This window comes from Leucopleurus acutus (genome assembly GCF_964270905.1).
Source record: "Leucopleurus acutus genome assembly, chromosome: 20".
NCBI lineage: Eukaryota > Metazoa > Chordata > Mammalia > Artiodactyla > Delphinidae > Leucopleurus > Leucopleurus acutus.
Window position 1 is genome coordinate 41,223,947 of NC_139162.1, and position 24,044 is coordinate 41,247,990.

At 37.4% G+C, this 24,044-nt stretch overlaps 1 protein-coding gene across 3 annotated transcripts in view; it reads left to right on the plus strand.

Moving 5' to 3' along the window:
* The window catches only part of ZNF507 (zinc finger protein 507), a 46,967-nt gene extending 25,648 nt beyond the window's left edge, over nt 1-21,319 (plus strand). For 2 of the 3 annotated variants that reach the window (XM_082862947.1, XM_082862948.1), the window contains 2 exons: nt 17,278-17,412; nt 17,548-21,319. In XM_082862947.1, coding sequence (XP_082719073.1) covers nt 17,278-17,412; nt 17,548-17,914 — 502 coding nt within the window. In that variant the 3' untranslated portion in view covers nt 17,915-21,319. The remainder of the gene's footprint in view (nt 1-17,277; nt 17,413-17,547) is intronic. The other variant, XR_014327024.1, reaches the window with a different exon arrangement.
* Nucleotides 21,320-24,044: the final 2,725 nt, after the last annotated feature.

Genomic DNA, 24,044 nt, shown 5'->3' on the forward strand with positions numbered 1-24,044 from the left:
TAAGGAAATGAAGTTAAGTACGTGGATTTTGTGGGTAGTTCAGTTTCTTGTTTGAGGTTTTGATTGGGTAATACATATGTGCACAGATGAACTTTAGAATCAGCTTGTCATAGTTTCCTCTTAAAATAATTCTGTTGCTGTTTGTATTGGGATCATGTTAAGCTTCTAGATTAATTTAGAAAGAATTAACAACTTTATACAAACAAGGTATGGGCTTTTCCATTTTTTCAGGTCATCTATTCTGTCCCTTTAAAGTTTTTTCCATGTATATTATTGTGTACATTTCTTGTTTTGCCTGTGTGTATATCCACACATACATATATGTATGTATTAAGTACACAGATAGTCCTCGGTTTGTGCAATAGCATGGGACTTTAAAAATGACCGTGCAAGCTGGAACCATGCAAAGCCATCTTAATTAATGGTGAAAATTACAATTGTTCGATTACCTTTAAACATTTTTCTTAAAACATTAAAAACTCTTTTCTGTCAGTTATATAGGGAAATTAAAAATACTAAAAGTAATATTAACCTAGTACACTGTAACTTAAAACTTAGAAACATTGAGAATTAAAGTGTTTTATTTCTTGTAAGAAACTTCTCAAGAGTAGTTTGCGCGGTGCTTGCCTTCTCATTGTAGGCCTTACAGCATGGGGTGAGCAGCTTTTCTGTGCATTGGCCAGTTGTCATACTCCTTTCTAAGTATGGATCAACTTTCAAAGACATTTTATCCTTTGCTCTTTAAATATCATGAAACATCTCCGAGAGTTTCTGTAATATGAAATTTTTCACTGGCATAACCTCCCTGGGGAATAACTTTCCTTATTTATGTCGTTAAGTTCATCTTCATGGAGATCCTCTGGCTGCATATCCCGAGTTTCTTCAGTGGTGGCAGTGTCAGCATTCCTGTGGTCAGCTATTTGTTCTCTAACTCCATTTACATTTGAGTCTAATTTTACTTCCAGTGTTACCACTTTTCTGTTTCTTGCTCTATGTACTTCCATTTTGTTGGCCAGTTCTCTCTTTTGGATTATCCATTTTTGTAAAATGTTACATGGGTTTATCACTGGGATACAAGGAGGCAACGTAACTACATACTTTGCTGTCTGTGAGTGAATTAATAAAAGTGAGTGACTAATCACTGACAGACTTTGAAAGAAACGACATAATTAGTCACTGATCATAAAGCACCTTTGTTTTCATAGTGGACCAAAGAGTTCCCGGTGAAGTTTGTACTCTACAGTTACTCACAGTTAATGTACTATGAAATTTGAACAGTGTTGTTAGGAGACTCATTTAACTAAGCCATAGTAACCAAAATCCATGCATATCAGAACCATACACAGCAAGGACTGCCTACATACACGCAAGCACACACATATACACATACTTATTGCTAGGCTTATTCCTATGTATTTTTTTTTTTCCATTGCTCTTATAACTTGGATCTTTTTCTTCCTTTCCTAGCTTTCAGTATTGTTACTTGGGAAGGCTGTTGATCTATACAGGATGTTAGCTTTACATGCTTATTGAATTATCTTATTACTTGTAAAAGTTTTTAATTCCTGTTGGATTGCCAGGTATATAATTGTATTATCTGCAAATAATTTTCTCAACCTTTCCTTTATGATATTTGTACCTCTTCTTTTATTACCTAATTGTACTGACTAGTAGCTCCACAACACTTAAGTAATAGTGGGGATAGTGACCATCCTTATTTTGTTCTTGGGCTTAATGGGAATGATTCTGGTGTTTCCTCATTAAACTTTATACTAGTTTTGGGGTTGAAAGAGATATATTTTTGAAGATAGATAGATAATTTGTAGAATTATTCACCTACTGTATTTTGGTGAGAAATTTTATTGAGTGTTAACTGGGTTCAACTGTTGTCAGCCTGATCCAAGTACCTCCTAAAATGTGGTAGGGAACACAGCTGTACCCATGAAGTATATTTGCAAAAAAAAAATAGAAGTGAAAAAAACTAACCCTGAATCTAATGAAACCTCTACCTCAGTAGTTCTCACCAGGTGAGACATTTGGCAGTGTCTGGAGACATTACTGGTTGTCGCAACAGGGAGAGAAGGTGCTAGTAGCCAGTGATGCTGCTAAAAACATCCTACAATGCCCAGAGCAGCCCCCACAATAAAGAATTATCTAGTCCAATGTCAAGTGCTAAGGTTTAGAACCCTTTTCTAGATCTCACTACCAGTTTACAAAAACTGGGGGGAATACAGGAACATAACACTAACAGAAAGTAATTAGTGCAGTTCATAATATGAGAAATTCTAGAAGGCAGATGACCTGGTTTCTTCAACATATGAATGGCATGAGGGGGATGGGGGAAAGGAAGAAGAATTATTAGAGATTAAAAGAGACTTAAGATATATGCCAACCAAATGCAATATAGTACTACACCATTTTATATGAGGGACTTTAGCATCTCAGATTTCGGTATCTGTGGGAGGTCTTGGAACCAGTTCCCTGCAGATACCCAGGGACAGCTGTGTAGATCTTGTTTGGATCCTCATTCAAGTAACACATTTCTGCAAAAATCAGGGAAGTTTAAGTTGGGGGAATACATGAAACAAGACAGGCAGAATGTCGATAATTATTGGAGCAGGGTGGTGGAGATTCATTATTCTTTCCTACTTTAGTTTTTTGCTTAAAGATTTCCATAATAAAACGTTTTGTTAAGATGGATACTGAATTTCTTTAGATTAACTTTCAGTGACAACAGTGAAAATATGACTTTTCTCTTCTGATCCTTTCAAATAGTGAATTATAATAATACTTTTCCTAATATTAAATTCTCTGTATTCCTAAAATAAGTGTCCCTTCTTCATGGTATTATTATTGTTTTAATGTACTGGAAGATTCTGTTTGCCAGCATTTTGTATCTGCATTGGTAGTCATAAGTGAGATTGATGTGTAGTTTTCTTTTTTCTGTTGCCCTTGCCAAATTTTAGTATCAGTGTTATTCTAACTTCATAAAAAGACTTTGAAAGCCTTTTTTAACTCTGGAACTTTTAAAGGTTCAAGCTAATTTAAATACAAAGAAGCTGGCTACTCTATTGACTTCAGCCACTGGAATGGTAGGCCTTTAGGAAAAAAAATTGGTTATCTCATTTCTTTTTCTTCTTTCTCTGTTTCCTAAAAGAATGAACATATACTGGTGCAAACATCACAGCTTATGGGCTGTGTTCTCAATGACTTTTTTTTTTTTGGCCACACCACGTGGCATGCAGGATCTTAGTTCCCTGACCAGGGATCAAACCCTGCAGTGGAAGCGTGGAGTCTTAACCACTGGACCGCCAGGGAAGTCCCAACTGTCAACTCTTTTTAATAGGCTATTTTTTAGAGGCAATTTAGGTTCATTGCAGTGTTGAGCAGAAGTACAAAGATTTCCTATATACTCTCTGCCCCACATCCATAACCTCCCCCATTATCAGCATTCCCCACCAGAGTAGGCCATTTGTTAGAATTGATGAGCCAATATTGACACATCATTATCATCCTAAGTCTGTAGTTTATATTAGGGTTCACTCTTGGTGCTGTACACTATATGCATTTGAACAAATTTATAATGACCTGTATCCACCATTACAGTATTATAGTATCATACAGAGTAGTTTCACTGCCCTAAAAATCCCCTGAATCCCACCTATTCATTCCCCCTCAGTGGCCCAAACCCTGGTGACCACTGATCTTTTACTGATCCCATGGATGTGTAGAGTCACACCTTCAACTTTGTCCTTCTCCTTCAATATTGTGTTGGCTATTCTGAATCTTTTGCCTATCCATACAAACTTTAGAATCTGTTTGTCAGTATCCACAAAATAACTTGCTGGGATTTTTATTGGAATCGTATTGAATCTATAGATCAAGTTGGGAAGAACTGACATCTTGACAATATTAAGTCTTCCTATCCATGAATATAGGATCTCTCCACATTTATAGTTCTTTGATTTATCAGGGTTTTGTAGTTTTCCTCATATAGACGTTGTACATATTTTATTAGTTTTATACCCAAGTACTTCGTTTTCAGGACTGCTAATGTAAATGGTATTATGTTTTAATTTCAAATACCACTTGTTCATGGCTGGAGTATAGGAAAGCAATTGACTTCTGTATATTAAGCTTGTGTCCTGCAACCTTGCTATAATCGCTTATTAGTTCCAGGAGTGTTTTGGTGTATTCTTTCAGATTTTCTGCATAGACAGTCATATCATCTGTGAACAAAAAAGTGTATATATATTTAGCTAAGACTTCAGTTATGATGTTGAAAAGGAATGGTGAGGGAGGGCATCTGTGCTTCGTTCCTGAACTTACCAGGAAAGCTTCTAGTTTCTTATCAAGTATGATGTTACCTATAGATTTACTGCAGATATTCTTTGTCCATTTGAGGAAATTCCCCTCTGTTCCTAGTTTGCTGAGAGTTTCTATCATGAACGAGTGTTGGATTTTGTCAGATGCTTTTTCTGCTTCTGTTGATGTGTTTAGTATGTTTTTTCTTTACCTGTTAATGTGATGATTTATGTTGATTGATTTTCAGATGTTGAACCAGCATACCTGGGATAAATTACACTTGGTTATGGTATATAATTCTTTTTATGAATTGTTGGATTCAATTTACTGATATTTTGTTAAGGATTTTGCATCTATGCTCATGAAAGCTATTGGGCTATAGGTTTTTCTTTTTTTTCTTGTAATGTCTTTGTGTAGTTTTGGTATTAGAGTAATGCTGGCCTCATAGAATGAGTTAGGAAGTATTCCCTCTGCTCCTGTATTCTGAAAGAAATTGTAGAGAATTGGTATAATTTATTCCTAAATGTCTGGTAGAATTCACCAGGGAACCCATCTGGATCTGGAACTTCCTGTTTTGGACCTGATTCAATTTCTTTAATAGATACAGCCCTCTTCAGATTGTCTGTTTTTTCTTGTGTGAGTTTTGGCAGATTGTGTCTTTCAAGGAATTGGTCCATTTCATGTAGGTTATCAAATTTGTGGGCGCAGACTTGTTCATATTATTCCTTGATTATCCTTTTAGTGTCTGTGGGGTTTATAGTGATGTCCCCACTTTCATTTCTGGTACTGGTAATTTTTGTCCCTCTTTTTTCTTAAGTATCCTGTTTACTTTCTGGCTTATTGATTTTATTGTTCTTTTCAAAGAACCAGATTTTGATTTTGTTGATATTCTCTATTGATTTCCTGATTTCAATTTCATTGATTTCTGCTCTAATTTTTATTATTTCTTTTCTTCTACTGACTTAGTATTTAATTTGCTCTTTTTTTCTAGTTTACCAAAGTGGAGACTTAGATGATTGATTTTAGATCTTCTTTTCTAATACATGCATTTAATACTATAAATTTCTCTCCAAGAAGAGAGAAAAGTACTGCTTTTACTGCATCCCACACATTTGGATAAGTTATATTTTCATTAGTTTAAAATATTGTAAATTTTTTTGTGTGATTTCTTCCTTGACCCATGTATTATGTATAAGTGTGTTGTTTAATCTCCAAATATTTTGAGATTCTCCAATTATCCTTCCGTTATGGAGTTCTAGTTTCATTTTGGTCTGAGAGCAAACACTACATGATTTCTATTCTTTTAAATCTGTTAAGGTGTGTTTTTTGGCCCAGAATGAGGTCTATCTTGGTGAATATTTCATGTGTGTTTGAGAAGAATGTGTGTTCTGCTGTTGTTGAATGAAGTAGTCTGTAGATGTCTATTATATCCAACTGATTGATGGGGGTGAGTTCAGCTATGTCCTTACTGATTTTTCTGCCTGCTGGATCTGTCCATTCCTGATAGAGGGGTGTTTACTACTCCAAATACAACAGTAGTTCATTTATTTCTCCTTGCAGTTTTGTCAGTTTTTTGCCTTACATATTTTTACACTCTGTTGTTAGACACATTCATGCTAAGGATCATTATGCCTTCTTGGAGAAATGACCCCTTTGTCATTATGTAATGAACCTTTTTTCCCCTGATAACTTCCCTTACTCTCAAGTCTGCTCTGTCTGAAATGAATATAGCTATTCCTGCTTTCTTTTGAAGAGTGTTAATTTGGTATATCTATGTCAGTCCATTTACTTTTCATTGATAACGTGTCTTTATAAAGTGGGTTTCTTATAGACAACATATAGTTGTGTCTTGTTCTTTATTCACTCTGACAATCTCCATCTTTTAATTGGTGTATTAAGACCATTGACGTTTAAAATGATGATTGATAGTTGAATTTATAGCTACCATATTTATTACTGTTTTCTATTTGTTTTCTGTTGTTCTTTGTTCTATTTTTTTTTTTTACTCTTTTTCTGCCTTTTGTGGTTTTCACTGAGCATGTTATATGATTCCATTCTCTCCTTTCTTAGCATATCAGGTATACTTCATTTTTTACTTTTTATTAATGGTTTCCCTAGCATTTGGCATATACATTTAAAGCTAATCAAAATCCACCTTCAAGTAACAATATACTGGCTTCATGGGTAGTCCAGGTACATTATAATAAAATAACCTAATTCTTCTCTTCCATCCCTTGCATCACTTCTTTCATTCATTTCACTTATACATAAGCGTGTGTGTGTGTGCGTGCGCACATACATAATCATACATAAGCATACATAATCGGATACATTGTTGCCATGATTATTTTGAACAAACTGTTATCTCTCAGATCAATTAAAAATAAGGACTTCCCTGGTGGTCTGGTGGTTAAGACTTCATCTTCCAATGCAAGGGGTGCGGGTTCAATCCCTGGTCGGGGAGCTAAGATCCCACATGCCTCCTGGCTAAAAAACCAAAACATAAAACAAAAGCAATATTGTAACAAGTTCAATAAAGACTTTAAAAATGGCCCACATTTAAAAAAAAAAAATCTGAAAGAAATGCGAGAGAGGAGCTTCAAGATGACAGAAGAGTAAGATGGGAGATCACCTTCCTCCCCACAAATACATCAGAAATACATCTACATGTGGAACAACCCCTAGAGAACACCTACTGAACACTGGCAGACGACCTCAGACCTCCCAAAAGGCAAGAAACTCCCCACGTACCTGGGTAGAGTAAAAGGAAAAGGAAAAAACAGAGACAAAAGAATAGGGATGGGACCTGCACCAGTGTGAGGGAGCTGTGAAGGAGGAAAGGTTTCCACACACTAGGAATCCCCTTCGCAGGCAGAGACTGTGGGTGGCGGACGCAGGAAGCTTCAGAGCCACGGAGGAGAGCACAGCAACGGGTGCGGAGGGCAAAGCAGAAAGATTCCCGCGCAGAGGATCAGTGCCGGCCAGCTCTCACCAGCCCGAGAGGCTTGTCTGCTCACCCGCCAGGACGGGTGGGGGCTGGGAGCTGAGGCTCTGGCTTCAGAGGTCGGATCCCAGGGAGAGGACTGGGGTTGGCTGCGTGAACACAGCCTGAAGGGGGCTGGTGCACCACAGCTAGCCAGAAGGGAGTCCGGGAAAAGGTCTGGAGCTGTCGAAGAGGCAAGAGACTTTCTTGCCTCTTTGTTTCCTGGTGCGCGACGAGAGGGGATTAGGAGCGCCACTTAAACGAGCTCGAGACGGGGGCGAGCTGTGGCTATCAGCGCGGACCCCAGAGACGGGCATGAGACAGTAAAGCTGCCGCTGCAGCCACCAAGAAGCCTGCGTGCAAGCACAGGTCACTATCCACACCTCCCCTCCCGGGAGGCTGTTGCAGCCTGCTGCTGCCAGGGTCCCATGATCCAGGGACAACTTCCCCAGGAGAACACCTGGTGCCTCAGGCTGTTGCAACGTCAGGCTGGCCTCTGCTGCCACAGGCTCGCCCCGTACTCCATAGCCCTCCCTCCCCCCAGCCTGAGTGAGCCAGAGCCCCCAAATCAGCTGCTCCTTTAACCCCATCCTCTCTGAGCGGGAACAGATGCCCTCAGGGGACCTACACACAGAGATGGGGCCAAATCGAAAGCGGAACCCCAGGAGCTGTGCGAACAAAGGAGAGAAAGGGAAATCCCTCCCAGCAGCCTCAGGAGCAGCGGATTAAATCTCCACAATCAATTTGATATGCCCGGCATCTGTGGAATACCTGAATAGACAATGAATCATCCCAAATTGAGGCAGTGGACTTTGGGAGCAATGATATATTTTTTTCCCCCTTTTTCTCTTTTTGTAAGTGTGTATGTGTATGCTTCTGTGTGTGATTTTGTCTGTATAGCTTTGCTTTTACCATTTGTCGTACGGTTCTGTCTGTCCAGTTTTTTTGTTTGTTTGTTTTATACTTTTTACTGCTTGTTATCATTGGTGAATTTGTTTTTTGGTTTGGTTGCTCTCCTCTTTCTTTCATTTTTTTTATTTTTAAACTTTTAATTATTTTTTATTTTAATAACTTTATTTTATTTTATTTTATTTTTTTTCTCCCTTTTATTCTGAGCCGTGTGGATGACAGGGTCTTGGTGCTCCGGCCAGGTGTCAGGGCTGTGCCTCTGAGGCAGGAGAGCCAAGTTCAGGACATTGGTCCACCAGAGACCTCCCAGCTCCACATGATATCAGCCGGCGAAAATCTCCCAGAGATCTCCATCTCAACACCAAGACCCAGCTCCACTCAGCGACCAGCAAGCTACAGTGCTGGACACCTTATGCCAAACAACCAGCAAGACAGGAACACAGCCCCACCCATTAGCAGAGAGGTTCCCTAAACTCATAATAAGGTTACAGACACCCCAAAACACACCACCAGACACAGACCTGCCCACCAGAAAGACAAGATCCAGCCTCATCCACCAGAACACAGGCACTAGTCCCTTCCACCAGGAAGCCTACACAACCCACTGAACCAACCTTAGCCACTGGGGGCAGACTCCAAAAACAACGGGAACTACGAACCTGCAGCCTGCGAAAAGGAGACCCCAAACACAGTAAGTTAAGCAAAATGAGAAGATGGAGAAACACACAGCAGATGAAGGAGCAAGGTAAAAACCCACCAGACCTAACAAATGAAGAGGAAATAGTCAGTCTACCTCAAAAAGAATTCAGAATAATGATAGTAAAGATGATCCAAAATCTTGGAAATACAATGGAGAAAATACAAGAAACGTTTAACTAGGACCTAGAAGAACTAAAGAGCAAACAAACAATGATGAACAGCGCAATAAATTAAATTAAAAATTCTCTAGAAGGCATCAGTAGCAGAATAACTGAGGCAGAAGAACGGATAAGTGACCTGGAAGATAAAATAGTGGAAATAACTACTGCAGAGCAGAATAAGGAAAAAAGAATGAAAAGAACTGAGGACAGTCTCAGACACCTCTGGGACAACATTAAATGCACCAACATTTGAATTATGGGGTCCCAGAAAAAGAAGAGAAGAAAGGGACTGAGAAAATATTTGAAGAGATTATAGTTGAAAACTTCCTTAATATGGGAAAGGAAATAGTTAATCAAGTCCAGGAAGCACAGAGTCCCATACAGGATAAATCCAAGGAGAAACACGCCAAGACACATATTAGTCAAACTATCAAAAATTAAACACAAAGAAAAAAATATTAAAAGCAGCAAGGGAAAAACAACAAATAACATACAAGGGAATCCCCATAAGGTTAACAGCTGATCTTTCAGCAGAAACTCTGCAAGCTAGAAGGGAGTGGCAGGACATATTTAAAGTGATGAAAGGGAAAAAAATTTACAACCAAGATTGTTCTACCCAGCAAGGATCTCATTTAGATTTGACGGAGAAATGAAAACCTTTACAGACAACCAAAGCTAAGAATTCAGCACCACCAAACCAACTTTACAGCAAATACTAAAGGAACTTCTCTAGGTAGGAAACACAAGAGAAGGAAAAGACCTACAATAACAAACCCCAAACAATTAAGAAAATGGTAATAGGAACATACATATTGATAATAACCTTAAATGTAAATGGATTAAATGCTCCAGCCAAAAGACACAGACTGGCTGAATGGATACAAAAACAAGACCCGTATATATGCTGTCTACAAGAGACCCACTTCAGACCTAGGGAAACATGCAGACTGAAAGTGAGGAGATGGAAAAAGATATTCCATGCAAATGGAAATCAAAGCTGGAGGGGCTTCCCTGGTGACGCAGTGGTTGAGAGTCCGCCTGCCGATGCAGGGGACAGAGGTTTGTGGCCCGGTCTGGGAAGATCCCACAGGCCGCGGAGCGGCTAGGCCCGTGAGCCATGGCCTCTAAGCCTGCACGTCTGTAGCCTGTGCTCCGCAACGGGAGAGGCCACAACAGTGAGAGGCCCGTGAACCGCAAAAAAAAAAAGAAAGCTGGAGGAGCACTTCTCATATCAGACAAAATAGACTTTAAAACAAAGACTATTACAGGAGACAAAGAAGGACACTACATAATGATCAAGGGATCAATCCATGAAGAAGATATAACAATTGTAAACATTTATGCACCCAACATAGGAGCACCTCAATACATAAGGCAAATGCTAAGAGCCATAAAAGGGGAAATCGACAGTAACACAGTCAGTAGTAGGGGACTTTAACAGCCCACTTTCACCAATGGACAGATCATCCAAAATGAAAGTAAATAAGGAAACACAAGCTTTAAATGATACATTAAACAAGATGGACTTAATTAATATTTATAGGACATTCAATCCAAAAACAACAGAATATACTTTCTTCTCAAGTGCTCGTGGAACATTCTCCAAGATAGATCATATCTTGGGTCACAAATCAAGCCTTGGTAAATTTAAGAAAATTGAAATCGTATCAAGTATCTTTTCCGGTCACAATGTTATGAGACTGGATATCAATTACAGGGAAAAAATCTGTAAACAATACAAACAATACAGATACACGGAGGCTAAATAATACACTACGTAATAACCAAGAGATCACTGAAGAGATCAAAGAGGAAATCAAAAAATACCTATGAACAAATGACAATGGAGACACAACAACCCAAAACCTATGGGATGCAGCAAAAGCAGTCCTAAGAGGGAAGTTTACAGCAATACAATCCTACCTTAAAAAACAAGAAACATCTCAAATAAACAACCTATCCTTACACCTAAAGCAATTAGAGAAAGAAGAACAAAAAAACCCCAAAGTTAGCAGAAGGAAAGAAATCATAAATATCAGATCAGAAATAAATGAAAAAGAAATGAAGGAAACAATAGCAAAGATCAATAAAACTAAATGCTGGTTCTTTGAGAAGATAAACAAAATTGATAAACCATTAGCCAGACTCAGCAAGAAAAAAGGAGAAGACTCAAATCAATAGAATTAGAAATGAAAACGGAGAAGTAAAAACTGACACTGCAGAAATACAAAGGATCATGAGAGATTACTACAAGCAACTATATGCCAATAAAATGGACAACCTAGAAGAAATGGACAAATTCTTAGAAAAGCACAACCTTCCAAGACTGAATCAGGAAGAAATAGAAAATATAAACAGACCAATCACAAGCACTGAAATTGAAACTGTGATTAAAAATCTTCCAACAAACCAAAGCCCGGGACCAGATGGCTTCACAGGCGAATTCTATCAAACATTTAGAGAAGAGCTTACACCTATCCTTCTCAAACTCTTCCAAAATATAGCAGAGGGAGGAACACTCCCAAACTCATTCTACGAGGCCACCATCACCCTGATAGCAAAACCAGACAAAGATGTCACAAAGAAAGAAAACTACAGGCCAATATCACTGATGAACATAGATGCAAAACTGCTCAACAATACTAGCAAAGAGAATCCAACAGCACATTAAAAGAACCCTACACCATGATCAAGTGGGGTTTATCCCAAGAATGCAAGAATTCTTCAGTATACGCAAATCAATCAATGTGATACACCATATTAACATATTGAAGAATAAAAACCATATGATCATCTCAATAGATGCAGAAAAAGCTTCCGACAAAATTCAACACCCATTTATGATAAAAACCCTCCAGAGAGTAGGCATAGAGGGAACTTACCTCAGCATAATAAATGCCATATACGATAAACCCATAGCCAACATCGTCCTCAGCGGTGAAAAACTGAAACCATTTCCACTAAGATAAGGAACAAGACAAGGTTGCCCACTCTCACCACTGTTATTCAACATTGTTTTGGAAGTTTTAGCCACAGCAGGCAGAGGAGAAAAAGAAATAAAAGCAATGCAAATCAGAAAAGAAGTAAAGCAGTCACCGTTTGCAGATGACATGATACTATACATAGACAATCCTAAAGATGCTACCAGAAAACTACTAGAGCTAATCAGTGCATTTGGTAAAGTAGCAGGATACAAAATTAATGCACAGAAATCTCTTGCATTCCTATACACTAATGATGAAAAATCTGAAAGTGAAATTAAGGAAACACTCCCATTTACCACTGCAACAAAAAGAATGAAATACCTAGGAATAAACCTACCAAAGGAGACAAAAGACCTGTATGCAGAAAACTATAAGACACTGATGAAAGAAATTAATGATGATACCAGTAGGTGGAGAAGTATACCATGATCTTGGATTGGAAGAATCAACATTGTGAAAATGACTATACTACCCAAATTAATCTACAGATTCAATGCAGTCCCTCTCAGACTACCACTGGCATTATTCACAGAACTAGGACAAAAAAATTCACAATTTGTATGGAAACACAAAAGATCCTGAATTGCCAAAGCAATCTTGAGAAAGAAAAATGGAGCTGGAGGAATCAGGCTCCCTGACTTCAGACTATACTACAAAGCTACAGTAATCGAGACAGTATGGTACTGGCACCAAAACAGAAATATAGATCAATGGAAGAGGATAGAAAGCCCAGAGATAAACCCACGCACATATGGTCACCTTATCTTTGATAAAGGAGGCAAGAATATACAATGGAGAAAAGACAGCCTCTTTAATAAGTGGTGCTGGGAAAACTGGACAGCTACATGTGAAAGAATGAAATTAGAACACTCCCTAACACCATACACAAAAATAAACTCAAACTGGATTAAAGACCTAAAGGTAAGGCCAGACACTATCAAACTCTTAGAGGAAAATATAGGCAGAACACCCTATGACATAAATCACAGCAAGATCCTTCTTGACCCACCTCTTAGAGAAATGGAGATAAAAACAAAAATAAACAAATGGGACCTAATGAAACTTCAAAGTTTTTGCACAGCAAAGAAAACTATAAGCAAGACAAAAAGACAACCCTCAGAAAGGGAGAAAATATTTGCAAATGAAGCAACTGACAAGGGATTAATCTCCAAAATTTACAAGCAGCTCGTGCAACTCAACATCACAAAAACAAACAACCCAATCAAAAAAATGGGCAGAAGACTGAAATAGACATTTCTCCAGAGAAGATATACACATTGCCAACAAACACATGAAAGAATGCTCAACATCACTAATCATCAGAGATATGCAAATCAAAACTACATTGAGGTATCACCTCACACCAGTCAGAATGGCCATCATCAAAAAATCTACAAACAGTAAATGCTGGAGAGGGTGTAGAGAAAAAGGCACCCTCTTGCAGTGTTGGTGGGAATGTAAATTGATACAGCCACTATGGAGAACAGTATGGAGGTTCCTTACAAAACTAAAAATAGAATTACCGTACGACCCAGCAATCCCACTACTGGACATATACCCTGAGAAAACCATAATTCAGAAAGAGTCATGTACCACAACGTTCATTGCAGCTCTGTTTACAATAGTCAGGACATGGAACCAGCCTAAGTGTCCATCGACAGATAAATGGATAAAGAAGATGTGGCACATATTTGCGGTGGAATATTAGTCATAAAAAGAAACGAAACTGCGTTATTTGTAGTGAGGTGGATGGACCTAGAGTCTGTCTTACAAAGTGAAGTAAGTCAGAAAGAGAAAAACAAAGACCGTATGCTAACACATATATATGGAATGTTTAAGAAAGAAATAAATAATGGTCATGAAGAACCTAGGGCCAGGATGGCAGTAAAGATGCAGACCTACTAGAGAATGGACTTGAGGACACGGGGAGGGGGAAGGGTAAGCTGGGACAAAGTGAGAGAGTGGCATGGACATATATACACTACCAAACGTAAAATAGATAGCTAGTGCGAAGCAGCCACATAGCACAGGGAGATCAGCTCGGTGCTTTGTGACCACCTAGAGGGGTGGGATAGGGAGGGTGGAAGGGAGGGAGATGCAAGAGGGAAGAGATACGGGCATATATGTATATGTATAGCTGATTCACTTCGTTATAATGCAGAAACTAACATACCATTGTAAAACAATTATACTCCAATAAAGATGTTAAACTGTATTAATAAATATAAATAAAAGCTTTTATTTTATTCTTCTTATACCTTATCTGATGTTTTTCCTTTGGATCCAAATTTCTTTTTTTTTAATTAATTAATTTGTTTATTTATTTTTGGCTGCGTTGGGTCTTCATTGCTGCGTGCGGACCTTCTCTAGTTGTGCGAGTGGGGGCCGCTCTTCGTTGCAGTATGTGGGCTTCTCGTTGCAGTGGCTTCTCCGTTGCCGAGCATGGGCTGGAGGTGTGCGGGCTTCAGTAGTTGTGGCTCACGGGCTTAGTTGCTCTGTGGCATGTGGGATCTTCCTGGACCAGAGATCAAACCCATGTCCCCTGCATTGGCAGGCGGATTCTTAACCACTGCGCCACCAAGGAAGTCCCCTAGTTTCTTGATCTATATCATTTACCTTCTCTCTAAAGAACAACTTTAACATTACTTACAAGACAGATCTATTAGCAACAAATTTCAATTTTTGTTTGAGGTGGTCTTTATTTCTGCTGTTTTATTTATGTATTTATTTATTTGGTTGTGCCAGGTGTTAGTTGCAGCATGTGGGCTCCTTGTTGCAGCGTGCAGACTCTTAATTGTGTCCTGCATGTGGAATCTAGTTATTATTGTTTAAAGTATTTCTTCTGTTCCTTTCTCTCTTCTTCTAGTATTCCCATTACACATAGATTACACCTTTTGTAATTGTCCCTTTTTGGTTGTATATTCTTTTCTGTTTTTTCCAGTCGTTTTTTTTTGTTTGCTTTCTAGTCTTGGAGGTTTCTATCTATTGAGATATCCTCAAGCTTAGAGATTCTTTCCTCAGATGTATCCAGTTCACTAATAGGCCCCATGATAGGCACTCTTCATTTCTGTTATGTATTTTTTATCTCTTTTTGGTTTTGGTCTCTTTTGATTTTTTTGGTTCTTTCTTAGAATTTCCATCTCTCTGCTTTCATTGCTCATCTGTTTTCCCAGGCTGTGTATTTTATTCATTGGAGTTCTTAGGATATTAATTGCAATTGTTTTAAATCACCAGTCTGATAATTCCATCATCCTGCTATATCTGACTCTTGTTTCTTTGCTTGCTGTGTCTCTTCAGCTTTGGTTTTTGCCTTTTAGTATGTCTTGTAATTTTTTCTTGATAGTCAGGCATGGTGTACTGGGTAAAAGGTACTGCTGTAGATAGGCCTTTAGAAATGTGGTTGTTAAAAGTGGGGGGAGAGGAAATGTGTAGTCCATAACTAGGTCTCAGTTTTTTAGTAAGCCTGTGTCTCTGGGCTGTGAACTGTACTTTGCAATCCCCTCCCTCCCCAACCCTTGGTAGACAAGATAGCTGGAGTGGGCTGGAGTTGGGTATTTCCTTCCCTCCAGTCAGATATGCTCTGATAAAACTCCAGTAGGTTAGGCTCTGGTTAAATGATTTCTCCTGAGAATAGACCTTGCTAAGAACAGAATGTTCTGGGACTTTTGTGATGTCCAGCAGTGAAGACTCCATGCTTCCACTGCAGGGGGCACAGGTTCAATCCCTGGTGGGGGAACTAAGATCCCATATGCTTCGTGGTGTGCCCCCCACCCCCACCAAAACAAACAAACAAACAAAAGAACAGAATTCTCTGGCATATCCCAAAGTGGTTCTTTTACCCCTCTGCTGACTGTCTTGTTGTGAAGAAGAGTTCAGGTAAGTTACCTGATTTTTGTTAAGTTTGTAATTAAATATTTAATAAAAATGTCTTTTTAAAAGTACATTTTCATTTTCCTAAAAAGATAAACATAATTCTGCTCTTAGGTATTTACCTAAATGATGAAAACTTACACTCACACGAAAACCACACATAAATGTTTAACAGAAGCTTTATTCATAATTGCCAAAACTTAGAAGCAACTAGAAGATGTCCTTCAGTAGAGAAATGGATAAACAAACCAGTACATACATACAATGTAATATTAATTAGCGATAGGAGGGAGAAAAAAGAGCTCTCAAGCCATGAAAAGACATGGAGGAACTTTAAATGTGAATGGAAAAGGGAAAGAAACCAGTCTGAAAAGGCTATATACTGTATGATTCCAACTATTATGTGACATTCTAGAAAAGGCAAAACTATGGAGACAGTAAAAGAATCAGTGATTGCCAGGGATTGGGGGAAGAGAGGGATGAATAGGTGGAGCACAGAGGATATTTAGGGTTGGGAAATTATTCAGCATGATATTATAATGATAGATTCATGGCATAATGCATTTATTAAAATACATAGAACTGTACAACACAGTGAGAGCCCTGATGTAAACTGTAGACTCTAGTTAATAATATATCAATATTGTTTCATCAAGTGTAACAAATATTCCACACTGATGCAAGATGTTAATAATAGGAGGAACTGTATGCAGGGGAGAGAGTGAGTAAACCTTAAACATGCTCTGAAAAATAGTCCGTTACTTTTTTTTAACTACTTCATTCAGTTCAGATTTTACAAAGTATACCCAATTATGTGAAACAACTATTATTTTGAATAGAAACTTTAAGATTATTAATTATTTGTTTTACTTATGAAATCTAAATTGTTGAAGCATTTCAGGACTACTTACATTTTCTGTGAAACTGTAAGTAAGCACAGAGTTCATGTTGAAAATTACTTAATTCTTTCCTGCTTTCTTAAGAAATAGAGCGGTATAGAGTACTGATTTTGTGTATTTGTGTATGTGGGTGTTGTTAAATAATATAGAGCAAAGATTTTTCATATTACTATATTAGAAATCTTTCCAAATACTGTAATAGCTAAAGTAATTTGGGATGTTTGTCCTGATTCTTATAAATTCTTTATAATGTAAAATACTTTATTTCATTGATGCTGAGATATCCACCCTAGGACATTATAGCCTCTGAAATCAGTATGTCTCTTATAATCAGTGGCATCTTAGATTCAGTGAAATGTGATGTCTAATAAGTCTTCAGGAGAATAAATTTAATAATTGTTACAGAATCATTGTAATTACTAAAAATGATATGGGATCATCTGATTTACTTCATATCTATCTTTCAGATGCTCTTTGTGTGGGTATGTATGCAGCCATCCTCCTTCTTTGAAGTCTCATATGTGGAAGCATGCCAGTGACCAAAATTATAACTATGAACAAGTAAACAAGGCTATTAATGATGCAATTTCACAAAGTGGCAGGTATGGTATTTGATCTTACTGTTATTTAGGTTATTGTTTATAATTATATATGCATTATATATAAAGTTAGGATTAAGTCTACTAGTCTGCATTATAACCAACTCAAGGTTTGATGTGTTTTCTTTTGTTTTTAAGAGTTCAGGGGAAATCCTCCGGAAAGACTGTGTTAAACAGCAGTGAAGAAGGAGCCGATTCTCTCACTGGAAGTTCAGAAAATTTGGTGTCATCCTCAGAGCTGATTTCCCAGGCTCCCAGTGAAGTTGTAGGTACCAACGAGAATGAGAAACTAAACCCTACAAGTAATACCTCATATAGTTTAGAAAAAAACTCCAGTCTGGCCCCTCCTGGCGTGGAGTATTGCGTTTTACTCTTCTGTTGTTGTATTTGTGGTTTTGAGTCTACCAGCAAAGAAAATCTTTTGGATCATATGAAGGAGCATGAGGGTGAAATTGTAAACATCATCCTAAATAAGGACCACAACACAACTCTAAACACAAATTAGGTGGATAGTTATCTGAAGAGGAAAACAGCAGAAGAGGAAAACAGCAGAAGAGGAAAACAGCAGAAGAGGAATCCTTTAAACCACAGTTTGCCCTTTGTGCTGTCCAGTAACTTACTAGGCACAGAAGAAATAGTTGGTGTGATTTTTGAAGAAATGACAGATGTGACTTTGGAACGAAATTTGTAATGTAATAAAAGGAATTCCAAATGGATAAGGGGTGATAATATTTAAGCATTTTGAGTGAGGAGAAGTGGGTTGAGGCAGCAAAGATGTACTCTTATAATAACCCTCTGTTACCTGTTAGTTTAAGTGTATTTATTATTAAAAGCTTGTTATAGTGTAGAAATGCAAGCAAAAGAGTTAAGAAAGGGCTTTTCAGGAACTATTCTAAAACTTACTGTTATGAAAGTGTCACAATCTTAAGCAGAGCTTAATTTTCTTCATTCTCAATTTTGACATGAATGACAACCCTCTTGTGAGAAATGGGAGGCACGTGTCTGAGGGTTTTTTGGTATCAACAAAGGAAAGGAAAGATCATTACAGGGCTTTGAGATGATCAACCTAAATCTTTAGCCAGATTGATAGGAACAAATCATATACTCAATCTGAGATACATTACTTTACTCTTTAGAAAGAAAAAAGAAAAGAGACCTCTAAATCCAAATCTAGATTGTAAACAGGCGTTTACAAAGGAAATTATTGTCTTAAATTTACAGTGAATGTCTTGTGGGCAAAGGAGGAAAGAGGTGAATTCCCGCCAGCCTCAAACCAAATCTCAACGTTCATAAAAATGGTGACTGGTTGAGCACAGTGCACTTCTCAGAGGTTCTTTTCAGAGTGTTGATGGAACACCGCAGCTTCTCAATAGTTACATAGGCCTTCTTATCCACTCTTCTAAACTAGACCAAGCTTGTTGTCCAAAAACAACAAAGTAGGAAAAATTGCATTTGCTTATCAGACCTTGGAAGTAGGTTGAACTGTTAAATAAAAATCATTTGTGGGAAGAGGAATGAAATTCAAAAGCCCCTTAAAATGAGTACTACTATTGAGATTTTACTTCCTGGAGCTTTCTATTTAGTTATACTGAGCATAAGAGATACAACCAAATGTGGCTAAAATGTAGTAAAAATTCAGGTTGTTTATAAAACGTTTAATAACAAAAACTATTTGGGTTTCTCCTATCCAGGAAATTGTATTTTATTGGTGTGCAATAGGACACATGGGAAGCCAACTAAAACTTGCCATCAAATAGATGTAATCTTCTCATTAATTACACATTTGTATTACAGTGTATTTCAAAGAGTGAAGAGAGCAGGGTTTTTGGGGTTTGCTTTTGTAGTTCTGATCATTTACGTATGCATTGTTCTGTTAATGTCAGTTCTGCCTACAAGTCAAAAGGCGGCCGGTGCACCACGCGGTGCACCGTCTTCACGGTGCTCTTTATGAACTTGACTAACATCTTCTAGAGCTGAGGCTGTGCCTCTCATAAAGCTTAGAAAACATCGAAAACAGAATTTCTTGAATAGGATACTCTGTAGACACATTTTAGGAAAAGAATTCTCTTCCCAAAGTCCAGGTATGAATCGAATGAATTAACATTTTTCAGATAGCATTAGGAACTATTTAAGCGGGGCCAGGTAACCTGAAATACTGTCTGATTTGCGTGTTTTTGTTTTGTTTTGTTTTTTTGATTTGCTTTTTAAAATCTAATTTGATGATGATATTTGAACAAACAGAGTTGATTGTAACTTTGCAACTCTTTAATTTATGTAGCTTTAGTTTATTTGTGAAAGTTAATCCATTTCTGGTATCTGGTTTTTAAAAGAGAAAATGAATTCATATACACTAAACTATATTCCGCAAATCCACATGCAGTGGGTTTTCTCATTTTCTCCTGTTTTCAGAATTAAAACAGTTATATTTCATTTCAAATTCAAAAATAAACTTTTAAATGGTTCCATTATTAACTATATTGTTCCCACTTAGTTTTTTCATTACTGGTAGCTCTGACTCAATGTTTCTTTATAAAAATCTATTATTCTGAAAATTAACAACCTTAGAAGAGTTTTTGTTTTATAAATTTTCCTTGGCTTTAATTTTATATAATCATTTGGAAAATACTAATAACCAAAAAACATTCCCAAAATTTCAATAGTGTATTTTTAAATTAACTTTCTTCATTTCCTTAAACTACTTCCATTGACTGTTAAATTTGCCATTTGGAATCATGAATTTAAAATTTCCCTAGCTCATGGGAAAAAATTAACCCAGAAGTTCAAAAGTCTTTAAATATTCATCTGCTCCCAGCCTAAAATATCTTCAAAAGCTTTCTCTTGGCCTATAGGAGGAACCATATACCAAGGATGTTGTGTACCTTCCCATTATGGTTTTGAGGCAAGCCTTAAGTTAACCCTCCCCACTAAGAACAATTGAATACGATGAAGACTAAATATGCAATTTTAATTATAGAATAGATATTAAAATAATCAGCAGGAATTCCTTTATAGGAATAACATTTACTGGTACTAGATCTTTTGCCATGTAATGCTCAGTATTTGTTTTCCCCTCTGAACACTTACAATTCTAAGATTTGACAGTGAAAATAGTTTTTAAAACACTTACTGGATAAGGCAAAGGTGGGGAGGGGGAAGATGATGCATTCTGATCATTATAAATAATACTTTTTCAGGGCTCTATCATTTTCTCTCTTTCTCTAATAATCCAGAATATGGTTGGTATCCCCAGTGTTCTAACAGTACCATGCCTATATTCCACTTGACCTGTAGACTTCAAGTTCTGTGTCCAGCCAGTGCAGTGTAGTGACACTGATTGAAGCCTTTATTCTAGGTCTTTCATCTATTTGAGGTAGCTATCAGTGGCTTTGTTATTATTTTCTTTGTCTTTTCTCACAAAGCAAATGGTGGGCACCTATGTTTACATTGTATCTTCCTGCAGTGTACTTGGCTTGACAAAGACAAGCAGGCTTCTCTTTTGAGACTTATTATATTTTTAGTTTTCATAGACACTTATTTAATCTTTTTTTATTGTACAGCAAGGTGCTCTAAGTAATATTCTATAAAATATATTTAATAGAGATTTGAGTTTGATATTCATGGACATGAATACATGTATTTTTTTAAGAATAAGTATTGTGTAACACTATGGCATTGCTTCTATAGCCAAAGTCTAAAAACTTCTGGAACACTGACATGTAAAGACTACAGTTAATTCTGACACTGTATCTTATTAAAATAGGATGATTTGCATTTTGTAAAATTATCCTGCACATCAAGCTGCATGCCTTAACGCCTAAAACTCTAGGATTATTTTCATGGTAGAACAGTTTATCTGTTCAACAAACAGTGAAGCAAGGTCTTAGCGCTACTTTAACTACCTTTGGAAATACTGTACAATGTTAGAATAATTTATTTTGCTTTACAGAAGTTTGTCATGTATTGACTTTAATATTGTATTTTGGTAATAAATTTTTTGTTAAAAACACTTGCCTCTAAGTTTTACTAACAAAAAGTTATATCCATTCTTATTTTGGAAATGTTGATTTAATCACTTAGAAATTTGGATTTAAATAATGAAGAACTTCCCCAGGCTTAAACTAAGGCTTATGATTACCCTTTGGTAACATGTTAAACTATTGATGACTAGCATTAAACTCTGTTACACAAAGGTAATTGAAAAAGCATTTAGATTGTTTTCATCTTTTAAAAAATTCAATCTAGGAACTCTCCTGGTGGCGCAGTGGTTACGAATCCACCTGCCAATGCAGGGGACATGGGTTCAACCCCTGGTCCGGGAAGATCCCACGTGCCTCAGAGCAACTAAGCCCACATGCCACAACTACTGAACCTGCACTCTAGAGCCAACGAGCCACAACTACTGAGCCCGCGCCTAGAGCCCGTGCTCCACAGCAAGAGAAGCCACTGCAATGAGAAGCCCACAAACCACAACGAAGAGTAGCCCCGCTCACTGCAACTGGAGAAAGCCCACGCACAGCAATGAAGACCCAACACAGTCAAAAATAAATAAATAAAAATTTTTTTTAAAAAATTCAATCTAATTTTGTAGTTTTTCTCTTTGCTACACAGTTCTTCACTTTATCTTCCAAATCACATCCTTATACGCTTTAAATTCTGATGTATTCAAACTGCTAAAGTACCTCTCTTAACGGCAGTTAGCATTTCGCACTTGCATTGATCCGTTGCATTGGCAAGTGAAGCTAACATCATCTGACTGTATCATTGGTCTAGTTACACATTTGTGCCCTAGAATCCTGGGCTACCTCGGCTGCGAGTGTCTGAGGCCAAATATTTCTCCCCAAAAGCTTTAATCCCTTGTCCTGTCTCCCCAGGGGCAACATAATTATGTCCTATCTTTTAAGAGCCAAATCCCAAAACCATCACTAACCTCTGGACAGTTGTAGAAATCTCAGCATGAAAGATCCAGAACATGGTGCAGTTTGGTAGCCACCAGCCACATGCGGCTATTGAGCACTTGCAATATGACTAGGATGCTAAGTGTATAATATACAACAGTTCTGAAGACATCATTTTTTTAAAAAAGTATCGCATTAATGTTTTTTATATTGGTTACTTGTTGAAATGATATTTGGGATATTTTGGGTTAAATAATATTAAAATTAATTTCACCTGGTTTTCTATGTAGCTACTATAAAATTTTAAATTGCATGTGTGGCTCACATCGTATTTCTGTTGGACAGTGGTGGTATAGAAGAAGGATTAGTAAACTGACAGCCCTTGTTTCAAATCTGGCCTGCCATCCATTTTTGTAAATAGTTTTATTGGAACACAGCCACACCCAGTCATTTACATACTTACTGTATATGGCTATTTTTGAGGTACAACAGCAGCACTAAGAAGTTGTTACAAAGACTGTATGCACCACAAAGCCCAAACTATTTACTATCTGCTTAATAGTAAATCGTTTGATAGAGTTTGCTGACCTGTGACCTAGAACAATGGTATGATCTGTGCTTTAAAGCTCCCAGGAAAAAAAAGCTTCTTATAAAGAAAGCCTTATATAGCATTATTTTACAAATATATTATTTCATCTCCTGTTCTTCTACAGCCCTACCCATAATTTATGACTTAACCTATTTCAACATCTCCACTACTTAAAGCCAAACACAATTTGTTTAAAATAACAACATAATTAAATAATAAATAATGCCCCTTTTAAAAAGTATTGTTTTCCTCCTGACAACCTTATGGTGCTGATGGTACCCTCTCTGCTTCACCCTTTCTGTGATGTGGTCATGCCACCGGCATATCTAACTGCGGTTGGGAGGTAACCGTGGCAGCCAATCCACTCAACTGCGGTGACCATTGACTTGCATAATCCAGGATATAAAGAAAAGTCTTAGACACACCTCTTTATAATGAATAACTTGTCTGAGTCTAAAATCAGATTCTGGGGTTGGGTGGCGGTTGTAGTTGGCTTTGACGTACAACTGTTGACTAAATTGGCAGATTAAGAAAAAGTCACAGTATTCGCCTACATAGATTCTTCCGAATCAAGCAGCAAAGATGTAAAATGAACATTTTTGGCCCTATAAATTCTCAGAGTGAGTTTCTGTTTTTAATTGATGCCATACAATAGATAGTATGTTTTGGTTTATATCTTAGAATTCAAATGACTGTAAGATGCTTAAACCATTTCCAGAGTCCTAGATGTGCAGCAAAATCTGGTTTGTGTGTTGTGTTGGGGGACTGTAGACCTCATTTTTCTGGTGGTACATTAATATACTGCATCCAGTTTTCTCATTTAGACCATAAAGTGTTTGTAAGATTATGACATACTTGGTTTTTATCGATTTTTTTTCCCCAGTATGAGTAATTCCTGTTTAAATTGTTTGCCTTGCGAAAGTTGATTCTAGTAGATCTTCCTTTGAATTAAAAGTTTAATTTTAGGCATCTAATATAAATTCTTACCATTATAGAACAAAATCATAAGATGTTGGTGGTGTTTTGTTTCCTAACTCAACCACGTTTACACCAGTTGTGTCACTTAATCCAGAGAGTAAAGGCACCATTCAGGAACAGTTTGCAAAACTGAATGTAAGACAGATACTTCCATGATAATGCTGACGTAGATG